Consider the following 18,552-nt stretch of genomic DNA (forward strand, 5'->3'; position numbering starts at 1 on the left):
GATCGGAGATTTCCAGGCATTGGATCTCCGAGCACCGGAGCAGGTCGGCATGGACCAACCGTTTCAAATGGACGAACTTCACAAACCATCTCAGAACTGCGCAATCTCCCTGAACTCCACCTCCTGCTTCTCCTTGACGCGATCAACGAGATTTGGACGACGGGCAACTTCCCGAGCTCCTGGCGCGAACCTCTGGTGATACCGATCCAAAAACCGGGCAAGCCACCGAATAGCTCACTAACCTCCGGCCAATTTCCCTTACCAGCAACCTGTGTAAACTCACTGAACGTACGGTCCTCCAGCGACTCATGTGGCATCTCGAGAGGAACTACCTGCTCCACTCACATCAACTAGGATTCCGCCACGGGATGAGGACGCAAGACATTCTCCTTATGTGGCGCCACCAGGCCCTTGACGCCTACTCGAAAGTGCAGACGAGAACGGTGGTGGCGGTGGACGTTGGCAAGGCCTTCGACACCGTCCCTCATGAGGCGGTCATCCAGAGCGCAGAGCTTGCCGTAGTGTGCGGCCACCTTCTCAATTTCGTAAAGAGTTTCCTGAACGGCAGAACGTACAAGATCAAAGCCGGGGACTACATTGGAGCCGCTCAACCGAGTAGGACCGGGGTACCGCAGGGCGCGGTCCTCTCGCCCACCTTCTTCAACCTGGTCATGGCAAGACTTCCCCCACTCCTTGAAGCGGTTCCATCGCTGCACTTCGCCATATACGCCGATGATGTCACCATCTGGGCAACGACGGGATCGGCGGGCGAACAGGAGCACACGCTTCAGCTTGGCCTCGACGTCATACAGGGCTTTCTTCGGAATGCGGGCATGACCGCCTCGGCCGAGAAGACCGAATACGTCGTGGTTTTAAACGGGACCCACAGAAAGACCGAAGCGGTCCGCAACCAAATCGCCCTCAGCATGGCCGGCCAAAGGATACGGCGAAAACCCTCCGTTCGGATCCCCGGAGCCTACATAGATCAAGATGGCAAAGGCACCACGTGGGTGACGAAGGTCGCCTGGCAGTGCAGATCACTCCTCCGCCTCATCCGAAGAATCACACACCTCCAGTGGGGCACGCGAGAGAGAGAAACGCGCCAGCTCGTCACGGCACTGCTTGAATCTCGTATCCTCTACGGCTATAACTATCACGTCCTCACGCCCAGGCAGGCGGAGCAACTCGAGAAACTCAATCGCGAAGCCATCCGCATTGTTACCGGACTGCCTAAGCATACGCTCCTCCGGGAGCTGTAGGCACACGGCGGCATGAACCTCCTGTCGGAACTCGCCGAACAGGCGCTCCTCGCCCAGAGAGACCGCCTCAGCAGCTCGACAGCTGGGCTTTCCATATTGGAAGAGCTTCGCGTGCCTCCCAGTCTGGACGACCGCCCGGCAGACGCGCACTCGCCCCCTCCGGTGGCCGCCCCGGTCACGCTTACCGACGGAAAACCCCTCCCACGAAACATGGGACCTGGAACGAGCAACTCGGAGCGACGGAAACGCTTTGCCAAAGCGCACATACGTAGCGTCACGCACAAATCACCGCCTACGCACACCATCATCTACACTGACATGGCGGAGACCTTGCTGTCGACTGCCGGCGACGACGGCGAAGGAGAGGACAGAACCCCCAAGCCCGTCCAGGCGGTCGCGTGGGTCGACACCACCCATGGCATTCCGAACGCGGCTGCACTTTCGACCACTGAAGACGTCGACACTATGCAAGCAAAACTCATGGCACTTCTCCGAGCATCCCAGTGGGTTCTTCAAACTTTTGCACCGACAGACATCCCACACAGGCTCCTACTGTTCACCGACTCGACCCGCGCGAACGAAACTTGCAGACGAGCGAGCGGGAGCCCCTCAACGTACACGGGAATAGTCGGCGAGTTGCTCGCCGCCTTCCTAGAACTTCGAAACAAGCTCAACATCCAAGCTACTATTTCCTGGGTGCCCGCGCATGCGGGCATTGACGGTAATGAGTGGGCCCACAGCGAGGCGCGAGCAGCAGTTCGCCAGATGGCATCCGCGCCGAACGCATTCCACGACTCAGCCGGCGAGGCAGCCGGCCCGGCCGACCCGTCTGTCGTCAAGGAAAGTGCTAAACAGCGAAGGCAGAGAACCCTACGGCACCTTCGTGAGGAGCGGAAGGGACGCCCGGGCGAGCAGTTGCGTCCCGTTCCTCCGATGCCAAATGACCTACCGAGGAGCACTCAGACCCTCGTCCGCCGCCTCGCGACCAACACTGTCCTATCCCCGGCGCTGCGCCATAAGTTATTCGGTGACGATCCCGACGAGGGGGTGTGTCGCCGGTGCCGGAGGACCGCGACGGCCGCCCATGTTGTTTGGGAGTGCGAGCGCCACGCTAGCCTTCGGAAAACGAAACTGGAGGAACTTCCAGACGAGATCCGTCCGGCGACGTATGTCGATTGGATTCTGCCCACCAGTGGTGACAAGACGACCGTCTCCCTGCTGTGGACAAAGCTGGCGGAGTTCGTCTACGACAACGACGGCCCCGGTGGACGACTTTGCAGCAGCCGAAGGCGCTGGGACCAACACCCACCCAGACCGCCATGACGGCAATGGTAGATCCTTAGGCCCGCACGATGCAGACGACAATGGTGCATTATGTGTGTGTATGGTATATATATATATACATATATTATATATAACAGGGCAATAAAGAACGTTCTAACAACGACATGTCTCCTTCTTCTCTTTTTCTCACTTTATTTTTTTCGAATGGGAGACCGACTAGCCCAAGCACTTACCATCCCAACTTTGGTTCAGCTTTCAGTGATGACAAAGACGGGAATTTGGGTGAAGATAGGAAGAAGGGAGTCGAGCGGCGGTTCGGCAACTGTGTTCGCTCTAGTAATGGAAAACTATTGATCGTACTATCGATAGTCGCCAGAAGTCTGACTATCGATAGTAAAAAAAAACTATCGATAGTACTATCTATAATCAACTTTCGGATAATTATCGATATCAACTTTCGGATAATTATCGATAGTCGACTATCGAACAACTATCGATTGTACTATCGATAGTTCTGCGACACTATCGATAGTTTTAGAAAAACTCTCGACAGTCAATTTATCGATAGTTTTGCATCACTATTGGGCACCCCTTCGAAGGCGAGGCCCTCGCCGATGCCCGCACGAAGTGTATGAATTCCGTGCCGACAAACCGCCGTTGCAAAGCCGGCTTTGCAACGGCGGTTTGGCGCACCTTCGACGACGTCGCAAAGCAGTCGCGGTTTTCGGCGAGGAGGTTAATCAGCTGCCGTCGTTTCGGGCCCGTAAGCTTAGGGTCGATGTCGAGCTGCGCTGCCGACGTACTGTCTTGCTGAGGTGGCGAGGATGCGTCAGTAATGGCGGCGATTTCGGCAGAGTTTTGCAGTTCCTCGACGTGGCCAACGGCTGCACCTTTCGTGAGGTGTTGCGTTTCATTTCGGAAGTTCATCACGAGGACCACAGTGCAGCCATCCTGAAGTTCAGGATGGCCGCACTGCGGGCATTCTGAACCTTTGCGACGCCTATTCCTCTTCTTAGAAGCAACTGGAGGCTTCCCTCGATCAGACCTTCACCGCAGAAAGCTTCGGTGACCCCGACGGGCACGAAAACACTCGACCGCGGCGGTAAGTTCACGTGGCTTGCAAGCACTCGGACCCCGGATGATGTCGCATAGGGCTCCTTCGGCGGTGAAACAGGTTTTCGTAGCGTCAACCCGTTTCCTCCGAGGTCGATGACGGCGCCATACTAGCAGAGAAAGTCCATTCCGAGGATAACGTCCCTCGCACATTCTTGCAGAACGACGAACTTCACAAGGCACGTCTCACCATGCGTGGATCTCGACGCGGGCAGTGCACCTCCCGACTGGTGTGATGAGGTGCCCACCGGCGATTGGTATCTGAGGGCCTTATCAGGGCGCTGTCACTTTTCGTAGGCGGCGAGAGAGCCTCCCACTCAAGACTGAAAGTTCTGCTCCGGTGTCCATGAGTGCCGATGCGTCCTGGCCGTCGATAATAACGTTTAGGTTGTTGGACACCGAAGCAGAAGAGTCGTTGTGGTGCGTAGCGTCGGGAGAGTGGGAGCGCTCCGTCGTTCTTGGAGGCTCTTTACTTCGGTCGTCTTCGGCAACGCCACCTCAAGGCGTTGCCGCTCTTAGTTTTCCCGGCAACGCAGCGGAGGCAGGCTCTCTCGGCGGGGTCGTGGTGCTGGAGACGCTGAACGTCTGGGCGACGGTGAGTGGGACTCACGGCGGAAAGTAGGCATTGAAGATGGCGAACGTCGGGGGTACTCCTCAATGTCACGAGGGCGTTCGTCGTACCTTGGGCGCGGGTCGTTCAGGTGGAACGCGCGCAGCTCAGTCGACGGTAAATGTGGCATCGACAGCAAATGTGACCGGCTTCCCCGCAATGGTAGCACAACGGGCGGCGATCGGCCGCCCTCCACACGTCGGTCTTTTTTGGCGCAACTTGTTCTGGGCGGACGTGCGCCCGATCTTCCTGGCGTGGGGAATACTGTGGCGCTGGAGGTTCACGTCGGGAAGTCGCCACGTACGGACGCGGGGTTGGTGGTGCTCGTGGGACCATTGCGGAGTAGCTTACAGCGGGCTCCTCTGGTGCTGCTACGGTGGCAGAAGCCTCCGGTTGGATGGCCCGCTGAACTTCTTCGCGGACAGCTTCCGCTATTGACAGCGAAGCCGGTTGGTTAGCAGCAGGCAGGAGCTTCCTGAGCTCTTCTCGGACGGCGTCGCGGATCACCTCGCGAATTTCAGTGAGGCTGGAGCCATGGTCGAATCCCGATGGCGAAGGGCAGCTGCGCCGGGATGCCGCCGGTAGTGGGTTGCCCTTGCAAGTATGGCACGCTCCATGCTCGTCGCCTCGGTGACAAATTCTTGAACGGTCGTCGGTCGGTTGCGTACGACTCCACCGAAAATGTCGTCTTTCACGCCGCGCATCAGAATGCGCAGCTTCTTTTTCTCAGTGGCCTCAGGGTCGGCGCGGGAGTTCAGGCGGAGGACGTCTTCTACGAAACTCGTGACGCTCTCATTGGGGCCCTTGGTCTTGAATTGCAGCAAATCTTCGCCCACCTTCTTCGGTCTTGATTGGCGAACGTACGCGTCAGCTTGTTCTTGCAAAACTCCCATGAAGCCAAGGAAGCTTCGTGGTTTTCGAACCAGCGCCTTGCAGTTCCTTAAGCGAGAAATAGATGTTCTACGGGCGCTGTTCGTCACACCACCCGTTGTGGCGAACGACGCGCTTGTACTGGTTGATCCAGTCTTCGACGTCCTCGTAGCTCTCGCCGAGGAAGGGAGTAGGCGTCCGTGGAGCGACGGGCAGGACGGCGACGGGCGGCGTGGTCATCGTCGGTATGTTCTTCTTCGGATTCTTCAGCAGGGGTCCGGATCCCGGGAGTTGGACTTTAGTACGGCGGTTTGCTCGGGCGTCGGCGTCTCCTGCGAAGCCTTCCGGGGCTGAGCACCTCACTTGGCCGGGTTGTCTTCAGGGGGGTACGCTTCGTGGGCATAGAATGCGATACCCCGCATTTCCGCCAAAAAGGTCACGAATGACAATTTATGAGGCGATGAAAACTGAAGAAAATAAACGTTTAATGGGGCGAACTTGTGTCCAAAACGAAAAGGAAAGAGAAGAAAACAAAACAGCGTCTGGGGCGTCGATGTCGGCGAAACCGCAGGATCCAGCGCTGGGGCGAGACTGACTGCGGCTAGCCACGCGGAGCCCCTTTTGTACATGCGTGGGCTTCTCGAACAATCGGCGTAGAAGGTTGGCGCATAGAACGTTTTCACCTCGAACATGCAACAGAGTTCTTTAATTTACCAGAACAGTGAATTACAAGAATAAATAAAATACGCGTCGCGCGCAGGAATCGAACCCTGGCTCTTCGCGTGGGAGGCAAGCACGATAACCGTCAGGCCACGGCCACGCTGCCCACATGGCCAGCTATGCGCGCGGCAATATCTTCACTATGAACTTCCCTCATCAGCCAGGAAATAGCCACCTTCATACTACTCTTTCTTCGGCAGGACGGCGTCAAGAGCCTCTCCAGGGCTATACACTCTAAGCCCGGTCCCACTTAGTAAGAGGGACATTTCTTCGATTTTTTCCCACTTAACTTTAAGGGGGGCAACAGACCTCTTAATATTACATGGAGATGCTCCCTCTTAATTAAGTGAGACACCACCCCTCTTAAAGTAAGCGAGGCGGCGTCTCCCTTAAATTTGAGGTCAGAGTCCCTTCATTAAGAGGGACAGTTTTTAGATATTTTCTTCCTTAAATTCGGAGGGACGGTGGCCCGCTTAAAATGCAGGGGCATAGTCCCCCTTAAGTCGGGGTCACGCTGCTTATACTTCATACAAAATACATTCTGCAAACATGTTCCGAAACGAGTCGCCTCGACATCCGCGCTTCGTACGCCACGAGGTAACCAATCAAGAGGTTACTTTTTCACGTGGCATACAAAGCACGGATGTCGCGGTGACTCGCATTGGAACATGTCTGCAGAATGTATTTTGTATAATGTATAAGCAGCGTGACCCCGGCTTTAAGTTACCTCTGTTATTGTATCGTAGAATTTCTGCTCCTTCGTGTTTTGAGTGTAAGCTGACATGCTGCACTGCACTTCTCGCACTTTTGCTGATATGGTTTAACCAAAGTTATTTTGTGCTGCGTAGCAGAATTGAAATTTGATCTGTATATCTTGTTTGATAAACGGAATCAATGTGTTAAAGAAAACAGTAACAATATTTAAGAGTAAACACTGTTTTATTTGCCATGACACAAGAAAATATTTTGATATGTCTTCATCAAAATAATAATTCTATAACGATGTTCTGGTAGCTTTTACGAATAAAAGAGACTTAGAACGACGCCAGAAATCGGCGTTTCTTGGAAGCTATCACACAAAAAATTTCGTGCTGCAGAGTGACTCATTTTGCCTATCATAAACAACAACAATACAATCGTGCTAAAAAAAAAAAAAACTATCTTTTTTTAGCGGATAACACAAAAAGAAAAGTGCATTCTAAAAAAAAAAAGCCCGTGCGTCTACTTTCCCGCACAACACTTGGAAAGACAATCACCATAACTCTCGGAGGCAGCTCAGCGAATGTAGATGCCGAAACATATGATTATACCAAAAAAAATTAGTTGCGACATTAAGCACAACAAGCGTGATGTTTTGCATTGGTTAATGTCACAACTCGGACTGGCTTTTTTGGTCTAATCTTATGTTTCGGCATCGTGATTCGCTGAGCTGCTTCCGTGAGTTACGGTGATTGACTTTCCAAGTGCTGGCTCGGGAAAGTAGATTCCTGTGCTTTTTTTTAGAGCGTAGTTACCTACTTCATAGCATTAAAAACTAATTATTCGGCGTCTCTTGCCATCAGCAGAAGCTCAGAATTTCTGTTGTTTTTGAAAGGCCATAAGCGATTTTATGAGCTTCTCCGACATAAACTGAATCGAAACACTTCATTTTCAACGAGCAGACCCTAGAGGAGTCCAAGGGTTTGTCCACATGCCACGGGGTAGGAAAGTCCCGTTATGTAATACACCCATAAGCACATGACTAGTGCCCCCTCCATAGTCGGGCTAGCGGTGAGTTTCACTGACCAGTTCCCAGAAACGATCCCTTTCTCCGAACCGAAGAAAGTCTTGGGTCTTGGAACTTTTTCGTCAGGGGTAAAATCGTCCTGCAAACAGCAATTCTTAAAAAAAAAAAAATTGCGTCAGCGTCAAACAGATTTCTATTTTTGCATTCGCTTTTTCACATACCATAGGCGATGAGAGGACTTCTGGCCAATCGAGACCGGAGGATGGTCTTAATGTTCAAGAATGTTGTTGGGTTGTCTCCGCAGAAGGCCCCTTTTACCTCCTCCAGGTTTCCCAGCATGGTGACGATCGTGTTATGGAACCGAAGTTGTGCATCCACCTTTAGCTGAATGAAAGGCCATATTGTTTTCCTTTAGATACAGAGGGTGGGAATTAGAATAAAGGTAATGAAGCGCTTTCACCTGTTATCAAGCAGGCGATAGGAAACAAATGCGAAAATAAAGTGCAAACAGTTCAAAGATTCGGAACCCAATCTGTATGCCATGAAATAGCGAGTGACATTAGCTTATGACGCAACTTCTGCTACTATTAATTTTTGGTACGAGAATAGACTGCAGTTTTGATTAATTTACGAGAATCAATTGTTTCTGTATCACCAAGACAAAACGAAAACGCATTTAGTAGATGAACTTTAGAAGCCCCAATTGCTTTGGAAAGCATGGATTGCATTTGCGGCTCGAAGCTGCAGAAGTGATCTAGCGCATGTTTTAGAAAGCAACATAATCAAATAAAAAATTAAATTTCTGTAAATATTTCGCCGCAAGCCATTCATTTTTTTTTTTTTTTTTCAGAAGCAGTGCATATGCCAACAAACGTAAATAGAGCCTACCTACATACCGGAATACAAAAAGTTAATAATTACCGAGTTCGTTGTGAACCGTGTGCGGGTGGCCGCAGTAGGCTCACCACTCAGGGTGGTGCGTTCCACCGGTCCCGGTAGAGCTCTTTACACGAGCAATCCGAGCGGAACCCCCGCCTGATTCCCTTCATGTCAACGTTCGTTGCCATTGCCTCACTCTGAAAACAATATTGTTAATAACGGTCAGTCATTTAACGCCCACAGTCAACGCACTAGCCCTAAAGCGCATAAGAAAGAAAAGAAAAAAAAGCAAACTTCTGTTTATATATTTTTCGCTGATGCACGACACAGAAAAAAAATATTCAGCCAGCTACAGAAAACAAAGAGCATAATAAACATCATAAATAAAATTTCCAAAAACAAAAACATGGTCGGCGCCAAAAAAAAAAAAAAAAAGCCGGTAGCTGTGCCGGCACGACCGTCAAAATATAACGAACAAAACAGTACGCCAAAGAAATACAAAAAAAAAAAGTACTCCCTGGCCGCCGCTACACCCTTCCCCCAGACACCGCGACGCCGACGCAACGCGAACACGCGAAGAAAAAAAATCCTTTATTTCTTCTTTTTGTTTGTGCGCGTCCAATCCCCCTGCCCTTTTCACAAACATACACACACATATGGGTTTTTACTCGCCGCCCACTTGAGAAAAAAATGTTCATAATGATTGCAACGCTAACGATGTCTACAACATAACGTTGCAGTATAAATTGCTGTAATGAATTGTGAAGGCAAACAAACGCAAAATCGCCAACATTGTTTCTGTCAATCAACGCTCTCGGGCGGTCAACCTCAAGCATTTAGAGTGCACACCGAGAAAGAAATCGGCGAGCCAAGCTTACAAACACTGACTGCCCCAGCTAGGGTGCCTTTATGTTGGCTTTGCCTTAGGGAGGGTGATGCCATCCTTTGTAGTACTCGATGCCGACAGTGTACGCTCACGGATAAAATACCAGGAAATTGCCGGTAATAAAATGCCGGCGTAGCACTGCCAAAGTTAGCAGCTCGAGCTGGGAGAAGAACGATCGCGCGTTCGAAATTGAAAAGTAGACAAAAGCGTCGGACAGAAAATGGTCTGATATTGGGACACCCTAACCCGCTAAAAGTGTTTTGTGCGAAAGACAGCCCTGCGGCTCACGGCAGGGCAAACGATTAGCGACGCTTTGTCCTAGCTGAACGAGCAGATCCAGGAAGCGACCGCGTCCGCGGACTACAGCTGAACACTCTCACTCTACATGCAAAGCTCGTGCATCTCACAGCCAGCGTGAAAATATTGATGGCTCGTTATTCCCACCCGCAATGCACCCAAAACAAAAGCGCCAATATGACAGGATTACTCACCCGAACGAAGTCAAACGAGCAGCATGACGCTTGCGACTCTCCGGCAACGACCGTTTCCAGCTCTCCGTGAATTGGCGCGAAGCCTTAGCACCGTCCGAACTCTTTGCCGTGGATTAGTGCGCCTGCCCCCCTCCTCCTGACCGAACTACATTGGTCCAGTTAAGAGGGACCGGTCCCCTCTTAATATGAAGGGACACGCGTGAATCTTTTTGTCTGTCTTTCCTGTTCAGAGGGACTAACGAAACGGTTTCCTTGGTCTCTCTTAATATGTTGCTGTCCCTCTAGATGTTGCTATTTTATTTTTCAATTTCCCTCTTAAAAAGAGCTGTCCCCCTGAAAGCATTGTTGTCCCCTCTAAAACCAGAGGGACAGCGTTTTTTATGAAGGACCGGTTTTAGAGTGTAGTCATGGCCAAGCAACTTGCATTGTGCTATTAAATTATATTACTAGTTACTTTTCCTACTACGACAAAAGCGTAAACAAATAATATTACGAATTACCAAGGCATTTTTTACAACCACTAATTACATAAAAAAAGCAAAGATATTAATTTCAGATCACTGTTTTAAATGTTTATTTTACCTAAAAATGGCTTGCAAAGGAACATCCCGTCCATTAAAAGGAATGCGGAGTTTGTTCGGATTGTCCCGGAGTGCAGCCCACACCAGCCCTAGTGCAAAGTTCTACCGAATTTTCTTCTTTTTATAACACCCTTGCTCATGAGGCTAAGTAATTTTGTTTTATCGTCTCAATCTTTGCATCGTCAATTAAAATCTAGTTCATAAATTGTACTTCACAAAAACAATGACGAACCTCATACCAGAAGCGCCCTCAAGGAATTAGCGTCATAAGTGTATCTAGACCAGATTTTTTCTGCAGCCTTCCTCTTTTACCAGTTTCCCGTTCGTTTTTCTTAGCTGTAGAGCACCAACGTGAGCGTGATTGCTCACACTCTAGCTATTTTACGCTTCATACCACTTATGTCGTACTCAAAATCTGCTCCTCCACGAGTGACCGACGCAATTTTTTTTTCACTTCACGTCCTTTAAGTGTTTTGCAGAGCTCTATTTGCTTTATTAAACGGAAACGCACTTCATTTATTCCGGTATATAAAATATTTCTAAGACTTAAAGATATAATTAAAATTACTGTCCTAGAGTAGTTAATTACAGTACAATATTGCCTACACAAAAAGTTAATTAATTACATTACCCATTAGTGCAACTTTGTCCAGTGCCCTGGGACAGCCCATTTTCCATTCCTTTCGGGGTAAGAAGGAGATGACGGTACTTGCGAGTAATGAAGATAAAATCATCCGAGGCTCAACTACGGGACTCGTCGAATTTCTTAATCTCTCCTACCGTTCTGACATCCTCAACTGAAATCAACTCACCTGGTTTTTAAGATTTTTCGCTAAAAAGTGGGGGGAGGGGGGGGGGGGAGGGAGGGGGATGTTGTAGTGAGTGACCAGTCTTAAGAAGAAGAGTAGGCTGCTCCCCCCCGAGCTTGTCGCTACACACTACCTCACACTCTCTAATACTTAGCAAGAATGCAGTGCGGAGCAGCTATTTACTTACAGATGGTTGTTTACTCTGTAAACTAAATTGCTGGACCACTCTTGCACGCACGATTTTCACACCTGCCGCTATTAGCCTATCATAGTTCAGTTCTGCACATAACAGCTTTTGCAAGCTAAGGTTATAGACGCCAAATATCTTTGAAGTACTGTAGGCACTTTAGGGCAGTTTCTCTCTAATGGCTTTTGTGCATTTTATGAAACGTTACATTTTTGTGATCGCAAACCACCACAAAACGCTGATTTAATTAAGATTGAAGGATTATTCGCGCATAACAACTTCCAATGACTACGAAAGTAGTGACTCACGGAAAGTCTTGTGCACTACTACGTCATACCGCACATCAAAGTCTTCCTGCGTTTTTTTTTTTTTTTTGCGAACGTGGCATTTTGTAGTTTATAAAATATCTAGTGTTTTATAACATTTACCGAAAGATCTGTTGTACAAAAAATAGTTCTGACATGCCAGTTTTTTCTTTAATATACAACGCAAAAAGTTACAATTGATGCCCCTGGAACAGAATCCAATATATAGGAATTTCGTTTCGACCAAGCAGGAGGTTTCGCCACCCGCTGGTGCAATCATCTAATCTCCTCTCAGCTTTGCCACTTGCGTTTCCAAAGCCTTATCAGAATTCAGCCTAGCTCGGCCGAGTAGTGTGCTCGGCATCAAGATCTTTTTATTCCTTTTTATCTTTTTCTCATCCGAAAGCTTTTTGCGCGACCCTAATTTTAACGCTCCGGGAAAGCAGGAACGGAGAAAGAGTAAAAGGAGCCGCTTTAGGCACTCTGTCTTACTTTGCGCAGCTGCGCGTTGGGCGCGCTACATAGTGTAAGTGTTGCGGAAGAGTCAGGGTCTTAATCAGTAAAGGATCGATACCGGCATTAGTAGAGCCGGGTTTGTAGCGTGGTATCGAGTGTTTATTGCTTTTCAATTAAGGAGGTGAAAGAAAAAAGTATAACAAATAAAACATGTATCGGAGAGGAAAAAAGAATCCTTTGGTTTGTGTGTCCATGCGGCGCCGTTGAATAAGTATCTGTTTTTTTTTCTGTGATTGGAGAATTAGCTATATTAAATACAAATCTGTCATTCCCATTTACTAGGAAATTTTAAGCCGATTCATTGGCAGCATTTGATTAAATAATGAATGGATTAGTCAGTCCTGCTATTTTCCAAGCATAATAGAGCCAAAAAAAGGAACATCAAAATTTTTAGTTTCTTTTTTTTTTCACGGTAAACGTTGCAATATTTCTTTTTAGCTTGGGATAAACGTGTGCAACTAGTACAGTCTAAACATACTTACAGCTTGATCCACCGGCGAAAGTATAGCAGAAGGAGTTTCGGTTTTCTTTTTTTAGTATTTTCGGATATGAGCGAGTTTCCGGTTTCTTCGCAATCATCCTTGTTACACACTAGGCAGGCGCTACAAAGACGTTAAAACAAAATAGATCTTTTTTTTTTCCACAGCCTTCACTACATTAGTACCGAGGAAGCCCAGTGATCGCTACTGCACTTCGCTGTTTGTCATGTCGGCTGTGGAACAATAGAGCTTCACACCTAGGTTTTTATGTTGTCAGGTCGATACAGTGACCCTTCGCCCTAGAGTGGCATTATGCGCGGCAAGCCAATATTAAAAGTCGCCTGGCCTGAGAGGATTAACAACGTTCGTAGACAAACCCCAATGACGCATTATGAAAACTGTGTTTCAAATTGTCGCCTTGAGCGCCTTTGATATGGCGGCCGTCGACGCCGGAGGAGCGAGGAAAAAAGCCTGAAATCAGGGGCGCAGGTGGATTAGTGAACCTGAAGCTGCGGAACTTAGTTTCCCTTGGGGAATCTCCGCCTTTTCGCAACCTGCTGTCCTTGAGGAGCTCCTTCTCTGCGTTGGACACCGCACTCCTGTCTGTCGAGGGCGCCAAGAAAACTTGATGGGCTTGTCGTGAATCGGACAATTGCGAGTTTTCTGCTGAAGAAAAGAAAAACGTTTGCGTTTTAGAAATAAAAAAAAAAAAAATCGAGGGTAAAAAAAGTGGAAAGAAAGATTTTTGTTTTTTAATTTTTGCCTTGGTTTATTTGGTGTCAAGCTTAACCGATTCACCAGTTAAAAAAAATCGCGATTAAAGCATTAATTGAGTAATCGTTAGGTTAATCTCTCAATCGCCCAGCGCTACCTTATACGCCTAGTTTTTGTGTGCTTGTTAGGTTTGTTTTTAGAGTAACAAAGAGCATATTAACGAATCTGATGTGGCATTGAAAACATTGCAAATGACGTCCGAAACAACATATCGAATGTATTGATTATGTTCTTTCCCAGAATACTTGAATTCAAGGTACATCCTCAAGTAAATCATGTTTGTTTCCTGCCTTCTGTGTTCTGATATGAACTAGCTTTCATATGACTTTTATTTCTAGATATTTAATACAAAACCCCCAACCAATAAAGAATAAGTGCGGAATGTTCAACCAATTTTAGTATATTTAGGAACAAAACTCCATCGCCACTTCCTCGTGGCGAATTCAAATTTAAAGGCATCTTTTACTAATTTTTGGTTGTATTTTTTCAGGCCTGGAATTTTCGTTTTGTCAGTAAATGTGCATATGACAAATAGTGATCAGGATTTATGACGTTCGTCGGCGATACCTGCTTTTTAGACTAGATTTGATTATATTTAAAATTAGATGAAAAATAAAAAAAATAAAAACATGATGGTAAGATTACTGCAAAGTTTCAAGACAAGTCAACAGGTTGCGCGGCATATTTGTGTCTTCGATACAATAATGTGTGCCGCCACGCATTCTTCCCGTGAACCAGGTAAACCCAAGAATGTAAACTTATTCTTGCAATATGTCTGGTAAACAGCGCAGTGTTTAGGTTGACGGCTTGCACCACACTTTCTACTGCGCTACACTCTAAGAAAAAGGGGAAGGTGACTTAGTCCTTGCGGGGGGCAAGTGCTTTGCCAAAAACTTTAGTCCAATGTGCGGCTAACGAGACGGGAGCAACTTTTGCACCACTCCCTTTTGCCACTCAAAATTGTACCCCCATGACTTACATTTCAGCCCTCGCAGTCAGATTCTTGGGCAAAGTTCGCGCCCTTTCAGTTAGAGCCTAGGGAAACACCGTTAACCTGTTAAATTTGGTCCCTCCCCACTAAAGTCTGAACCTTTGCTTTAGTTCACTTGTACTGAACGTTGTCGCACACCAAATCGCGCACAACTGAACAAACAAGCCTCGCGCAAGTCTTCTGTTTGCCTAGCCTGGAGTACTGTTAGGGTGGCTGGAGCGCGTCACCGAGTGGTGTGTTTAGCGTTTTATCCCGCCCATACATCAAAAGTGGTGCGAAAGTGGCAACAAATGACGTCACAGAAGCCGGAGTGTCATGCTGTTGCATGTCGTGATCCTGGCGGTTGGCCGTAGAAATGCTGGCGAAAACCACAGGCGAACGCGAGTGTCGCTGTCGTCACGGCGTTCCAGGCGTCCCAACTTCCGGCTGCTTTAGCTTGTGGGAGCTAGGGCCGGCCACCACTACCAGAGGCCGCTACTGACCACCCAGAGTGAAGAACATCTGGGCCGCAGAAACGTCCGGTCGCGCAAGTGTATAAAAGAGGGGGACACGCCCACAGGGAGGGACGACAGACCGTGGCCACGGAGGCGTCGCTGGTCGCCTCGCTCGTTGGGCACTTACGCTGCAACAATACGATTACACTATTGTACTCGTATACAGGCCGGGCGCTACAAACCAAATTGCTGATGCACTTTCCCGCGCCCCCCTTCCTGAGAACCACGTGCAGGAATCCCCAGGGCTGGTCGCAGTCGTTAATGCAACACAGGGACCACCTGACTCACGGTGGGGTACATTGGTCTCAAGAGAGGATCTTCTCAAGGCCCAGCACGACGATGGGTTGTGCCAGCAAGTGACTGCCTGGCTGGCAGCGTCCGGTCCAGTCGACCGCCCAAGTGACAAGGAGTTCGACTCATACTTGATGAGCGACGACGGCCTCCTGCTGCGCTACATCCTCCAGGCAGACGACGATCCGGATGGCTCGACATTCCGGACCGTGATACCCCACAAGCTACGTAAGCTTTTCATCCGATACATGCACAGCTCTGCCCTAGCCGGACACAGCAGTGGGAGCAAGACTTACGATAAGTTGTCCCAGATTGCGACGTGGCCCGGCATGCGGCAAGATGTACTGAGGTATGCGCGTAGTTGCCCGTCATGCCAGAAAATGAAGCCACGTGGTGGTCAACCCCCAGGTCTCATGCAACCGATCGCAAGCCAGAGCCCTTAGCAGATCTGTTGCTGTGACGTCATGGGTCCATTTCCACGTAGCCCAAGCGGAAACCAGTACTTGTTTGTAGTAACAGGCCATTTCACCAAATGGGTGGAGCTGTTCCCTCTACGAAAGTTGGATTCGCAGAAAATATGGGACTGCCTACTTCAAGTTTTCGCGCTTTTTGGTTTCCCGGCAAGCCTAATTTCGGATAATGCGTCGTATTTTACGAGCAAAGTGTTCGTCGATGCATGCGCGGTTCTGGGAATTGAACGTAAACGGACTTCGCCGTATCATTTACAGGCAAATATAACCGAGAGGGTGAATTGAAACCTTAAGATGATGCTTGTTGCTCATACGGAGCGTTACAAAGACTGGGATGCGAAGCTCCCAGAAATGGCCTTCGCCACTCGCACCACGGTTAACCGGTCAACCGGGCTCACACCTGCCCAGCTAAATTTTGGCAGAGAGCTTGCTTTCCCTCTCACTAACACTCTCCGTTCGACAGAGCCCGGGGCACAGGACCGCAACTACACAAAGTTCGCAGACGACCTGCGAAAGCGTTTCACCATCAACCACAAGGAAGCCCGGGAGAACCTTGACGCTGCCAGACTGCAGCAATCCGACCAGTACAACCAGGGACGCCGAAACCTGCAGTTCGAGGTGGGAGACTTGGTGCTCGGGCGCACTCACCCCCTGAGTGACGCGGCAAAAGGCTTCACGGCCTCACTGGCCAACAAGTGGGATGGTCCATTTGGTGTAGGCAAAAAGCTTTCCTCGCTTAAATACACACTAATTCACCATTTCAGTGGTGAGTCCACAGGACCAACTCATATCACCGACCTTAAACAATTCCACATTCCGGAAGATGGTTTTTCGCAGGATCAGACCGATGCCGGCGACGGCCCGTTCCCGGACCCCCCCTCACCGCCACACAGGCGGTACAACCTGCGACGTCGGTGACGGCTGAGAGAAGTTGTAAAGCGGTGGACAAGATTATTCTTTTTTTTTCCTTCTTTTTTTCGGGTTTCGAACGTTGTACCCCGATCGTATATCATCCCACGGGTCTGATCGCCTTTCTGAGGGGGGAGAGGGGGAAATATCGCGCGATTGTGCCCACCCCAGATCCTTTATCCTTTTTTTTATGCATCATAGAACCAGGGGTTAGACATGAGAGTAACCCGTGGCAATTGCTCGTTCTGATTCACGAAGATGGATCATGGGCGACGCCACTACCATTTCCGGGCATCTGGACGCCAGGGTCCCAGGACACGTTGCGGTACCAGTCACGGCGGCAACCAGCGAGGCCCATTCCACGGAACTGCGGCCAGTGGGCAAGAAGGCACCGAAAACTACAACTGCCGGCGATTCCGGAAACGGCCACCAAACCGTCCACACCCTCGACGACTACCAAACCGTCCACACCCTCGACTACGACTCCCTCCCAAGGACGACCACGACAACACTGGCATCGACATGCCAGACGCTTAAGGGGGGGGGGGGGGGGGGGGGGGGGAGTGTGGGAGCGAGGGCCGTCCACCACCACCAGAGGCCGCTACTGACCACCCAGAGTGAAGAACATCTGGGCCGCGCAAACGTCCGGCCGCGCAAGTGTATAAAAGAGGGGGACACGCACACAGGGAGGGACGACGGACCGTGGCCACGGAGGCGTGCAGTTCGAACGCTCCGGCAATGTTTTACGTTGATACTAACAATTCATTCCTGTTACTTTAATAAATGTAGTTTCTCGTTTTGGAAACCCCGGCTCCGTGTTGTTCCTCCCGGATGGGCATGCAGCAAGGCAACCCTACCACAAGCTTCCGTTGACTGCCGCACCGGAGAGCGACCTGCAGCAGAACAGGCGTCTGCTACATACACCACAGCTATTGGGGCGCCGCCAAGTTCGCGACCGGCGACAGCATGACAGATCTATGACGTCATCAGGCAGAAATCGAGGGACCACTTTTTGGGACCCGGTAAACACACTAGTCGGAGACGCGTTCCAGGCACCGTAGTACTGTATTATCAGCAACAAAATGTTGCACTTCAAGTCACACGTAGCTTTATTGCCTCGCAGATACACGCTACAATCAAGTATGACTGAAGCCGAGATTTCTTAGGATTTCTTTGTCTCACGCAGCTGAAGAAATAATCTTTGAGTGTGAGTGTCTTTGAACTGCTCAGAACTACATATCAAGGTTGATTCATAATCGAAATTATATATTTCGGAGGTTATCACATACTTAGCAAAAGCAGCAACGGAATATATATATATATATATATATATATATATATATTACGCATAAAATGATCGGGATTGATTAATGCATTAATTAATCGATTACAGTGTGGAGATTAAATTATTTAAAACTTTGAATCGACGCCCAGCCCTAGTTGTGCATGATACGCACACAGCGCAGAGCCGCGCTGTGCGTGATACGCGCACCACGCGCCCACTGCAGGCCGGCGCAGCTAGCGCCCGTTGCTATATGAGAAAATTCAGCATTCTCCTCGAGGAGCAACCCATCCGGCGCGAGCGGCGTTGCCATGCTGCGTATTGCACTACCGTTTACAAATACGCCCGCCAACACGCCGATCGAGTAATGTCCGTGGCACGTGAAATCAAGGGACAACTACTCTGAGCTCTTTAGTTCCGAGCAAAGGAGCTATAATATTTGTAACGAATAGAGCGAGAAGGCGCCAAGTAGTCTGGTGATTCCCGATTGAACGACGAGAGTCGCTGCGGGAGCAAGACACGTGTGCGCAGCTCATAAAAGCATGCTGAGCAATAAACGAGGATTTTTTTTTTATATTGGAACTTGAACTGACTGCGTCATTCATTTCTTCGGCTGTGGACTCCCC

General features: G+C 49.3%; 1 protein-coding gene and 1 pseudogene across 1 annotated transcript; one reads left to right on the plus strand and one right to left on the minus strand.

Moving 5' to 3' along the window:
* Positions 1–1,153: 1,153 nt before the first annotated feature.
* Positions 1,154–1,741, minus strand: LOC115316245 (annotated as a pseudogene).
* Positions 1,742–2,024: 283 nt separating this feature from the next.
* LOC115316240 lies at positions 2,025–2,582 on the plus strand. The gene has a single exon (XM_029975601.2). The coding sequence runs from the start codon at positions 2,025–2,027 to the stop codon at positions 2,580–2,582; it is 558 nt and encodes a 185-aa protein (XP_029831461.2).
* The last annotated feature ends 15,970 nt before the right edge of the window (positions 2,583–18,552 follow it).

This window comes from Ixodes scapularis, unplaced genomic scaffold (genome assembly GCF_016920785.2).
Source record: "Ixodes scapularis isolate PalLabHiFi unplaced genomic scaffold, ASM1692078v2 PGA_scaffold0__279_contigs__length_252992795, whole genome shotgun sequence".
NCBI lineage: Eukaryota > Metazoa > Arthropoda > Arachnida > Ixodida > Ixodidae > Ixodes > Ixodes scapularis.

Coding starts and splice junctions, on each gene's coding strand:
- LOC115316240 (XM_029975601.2), top strand. CDS start 2,025: ATGGCATCCGCGCCGAACGCATTCCACGACTCAGCCGGCGAGGCAGCC.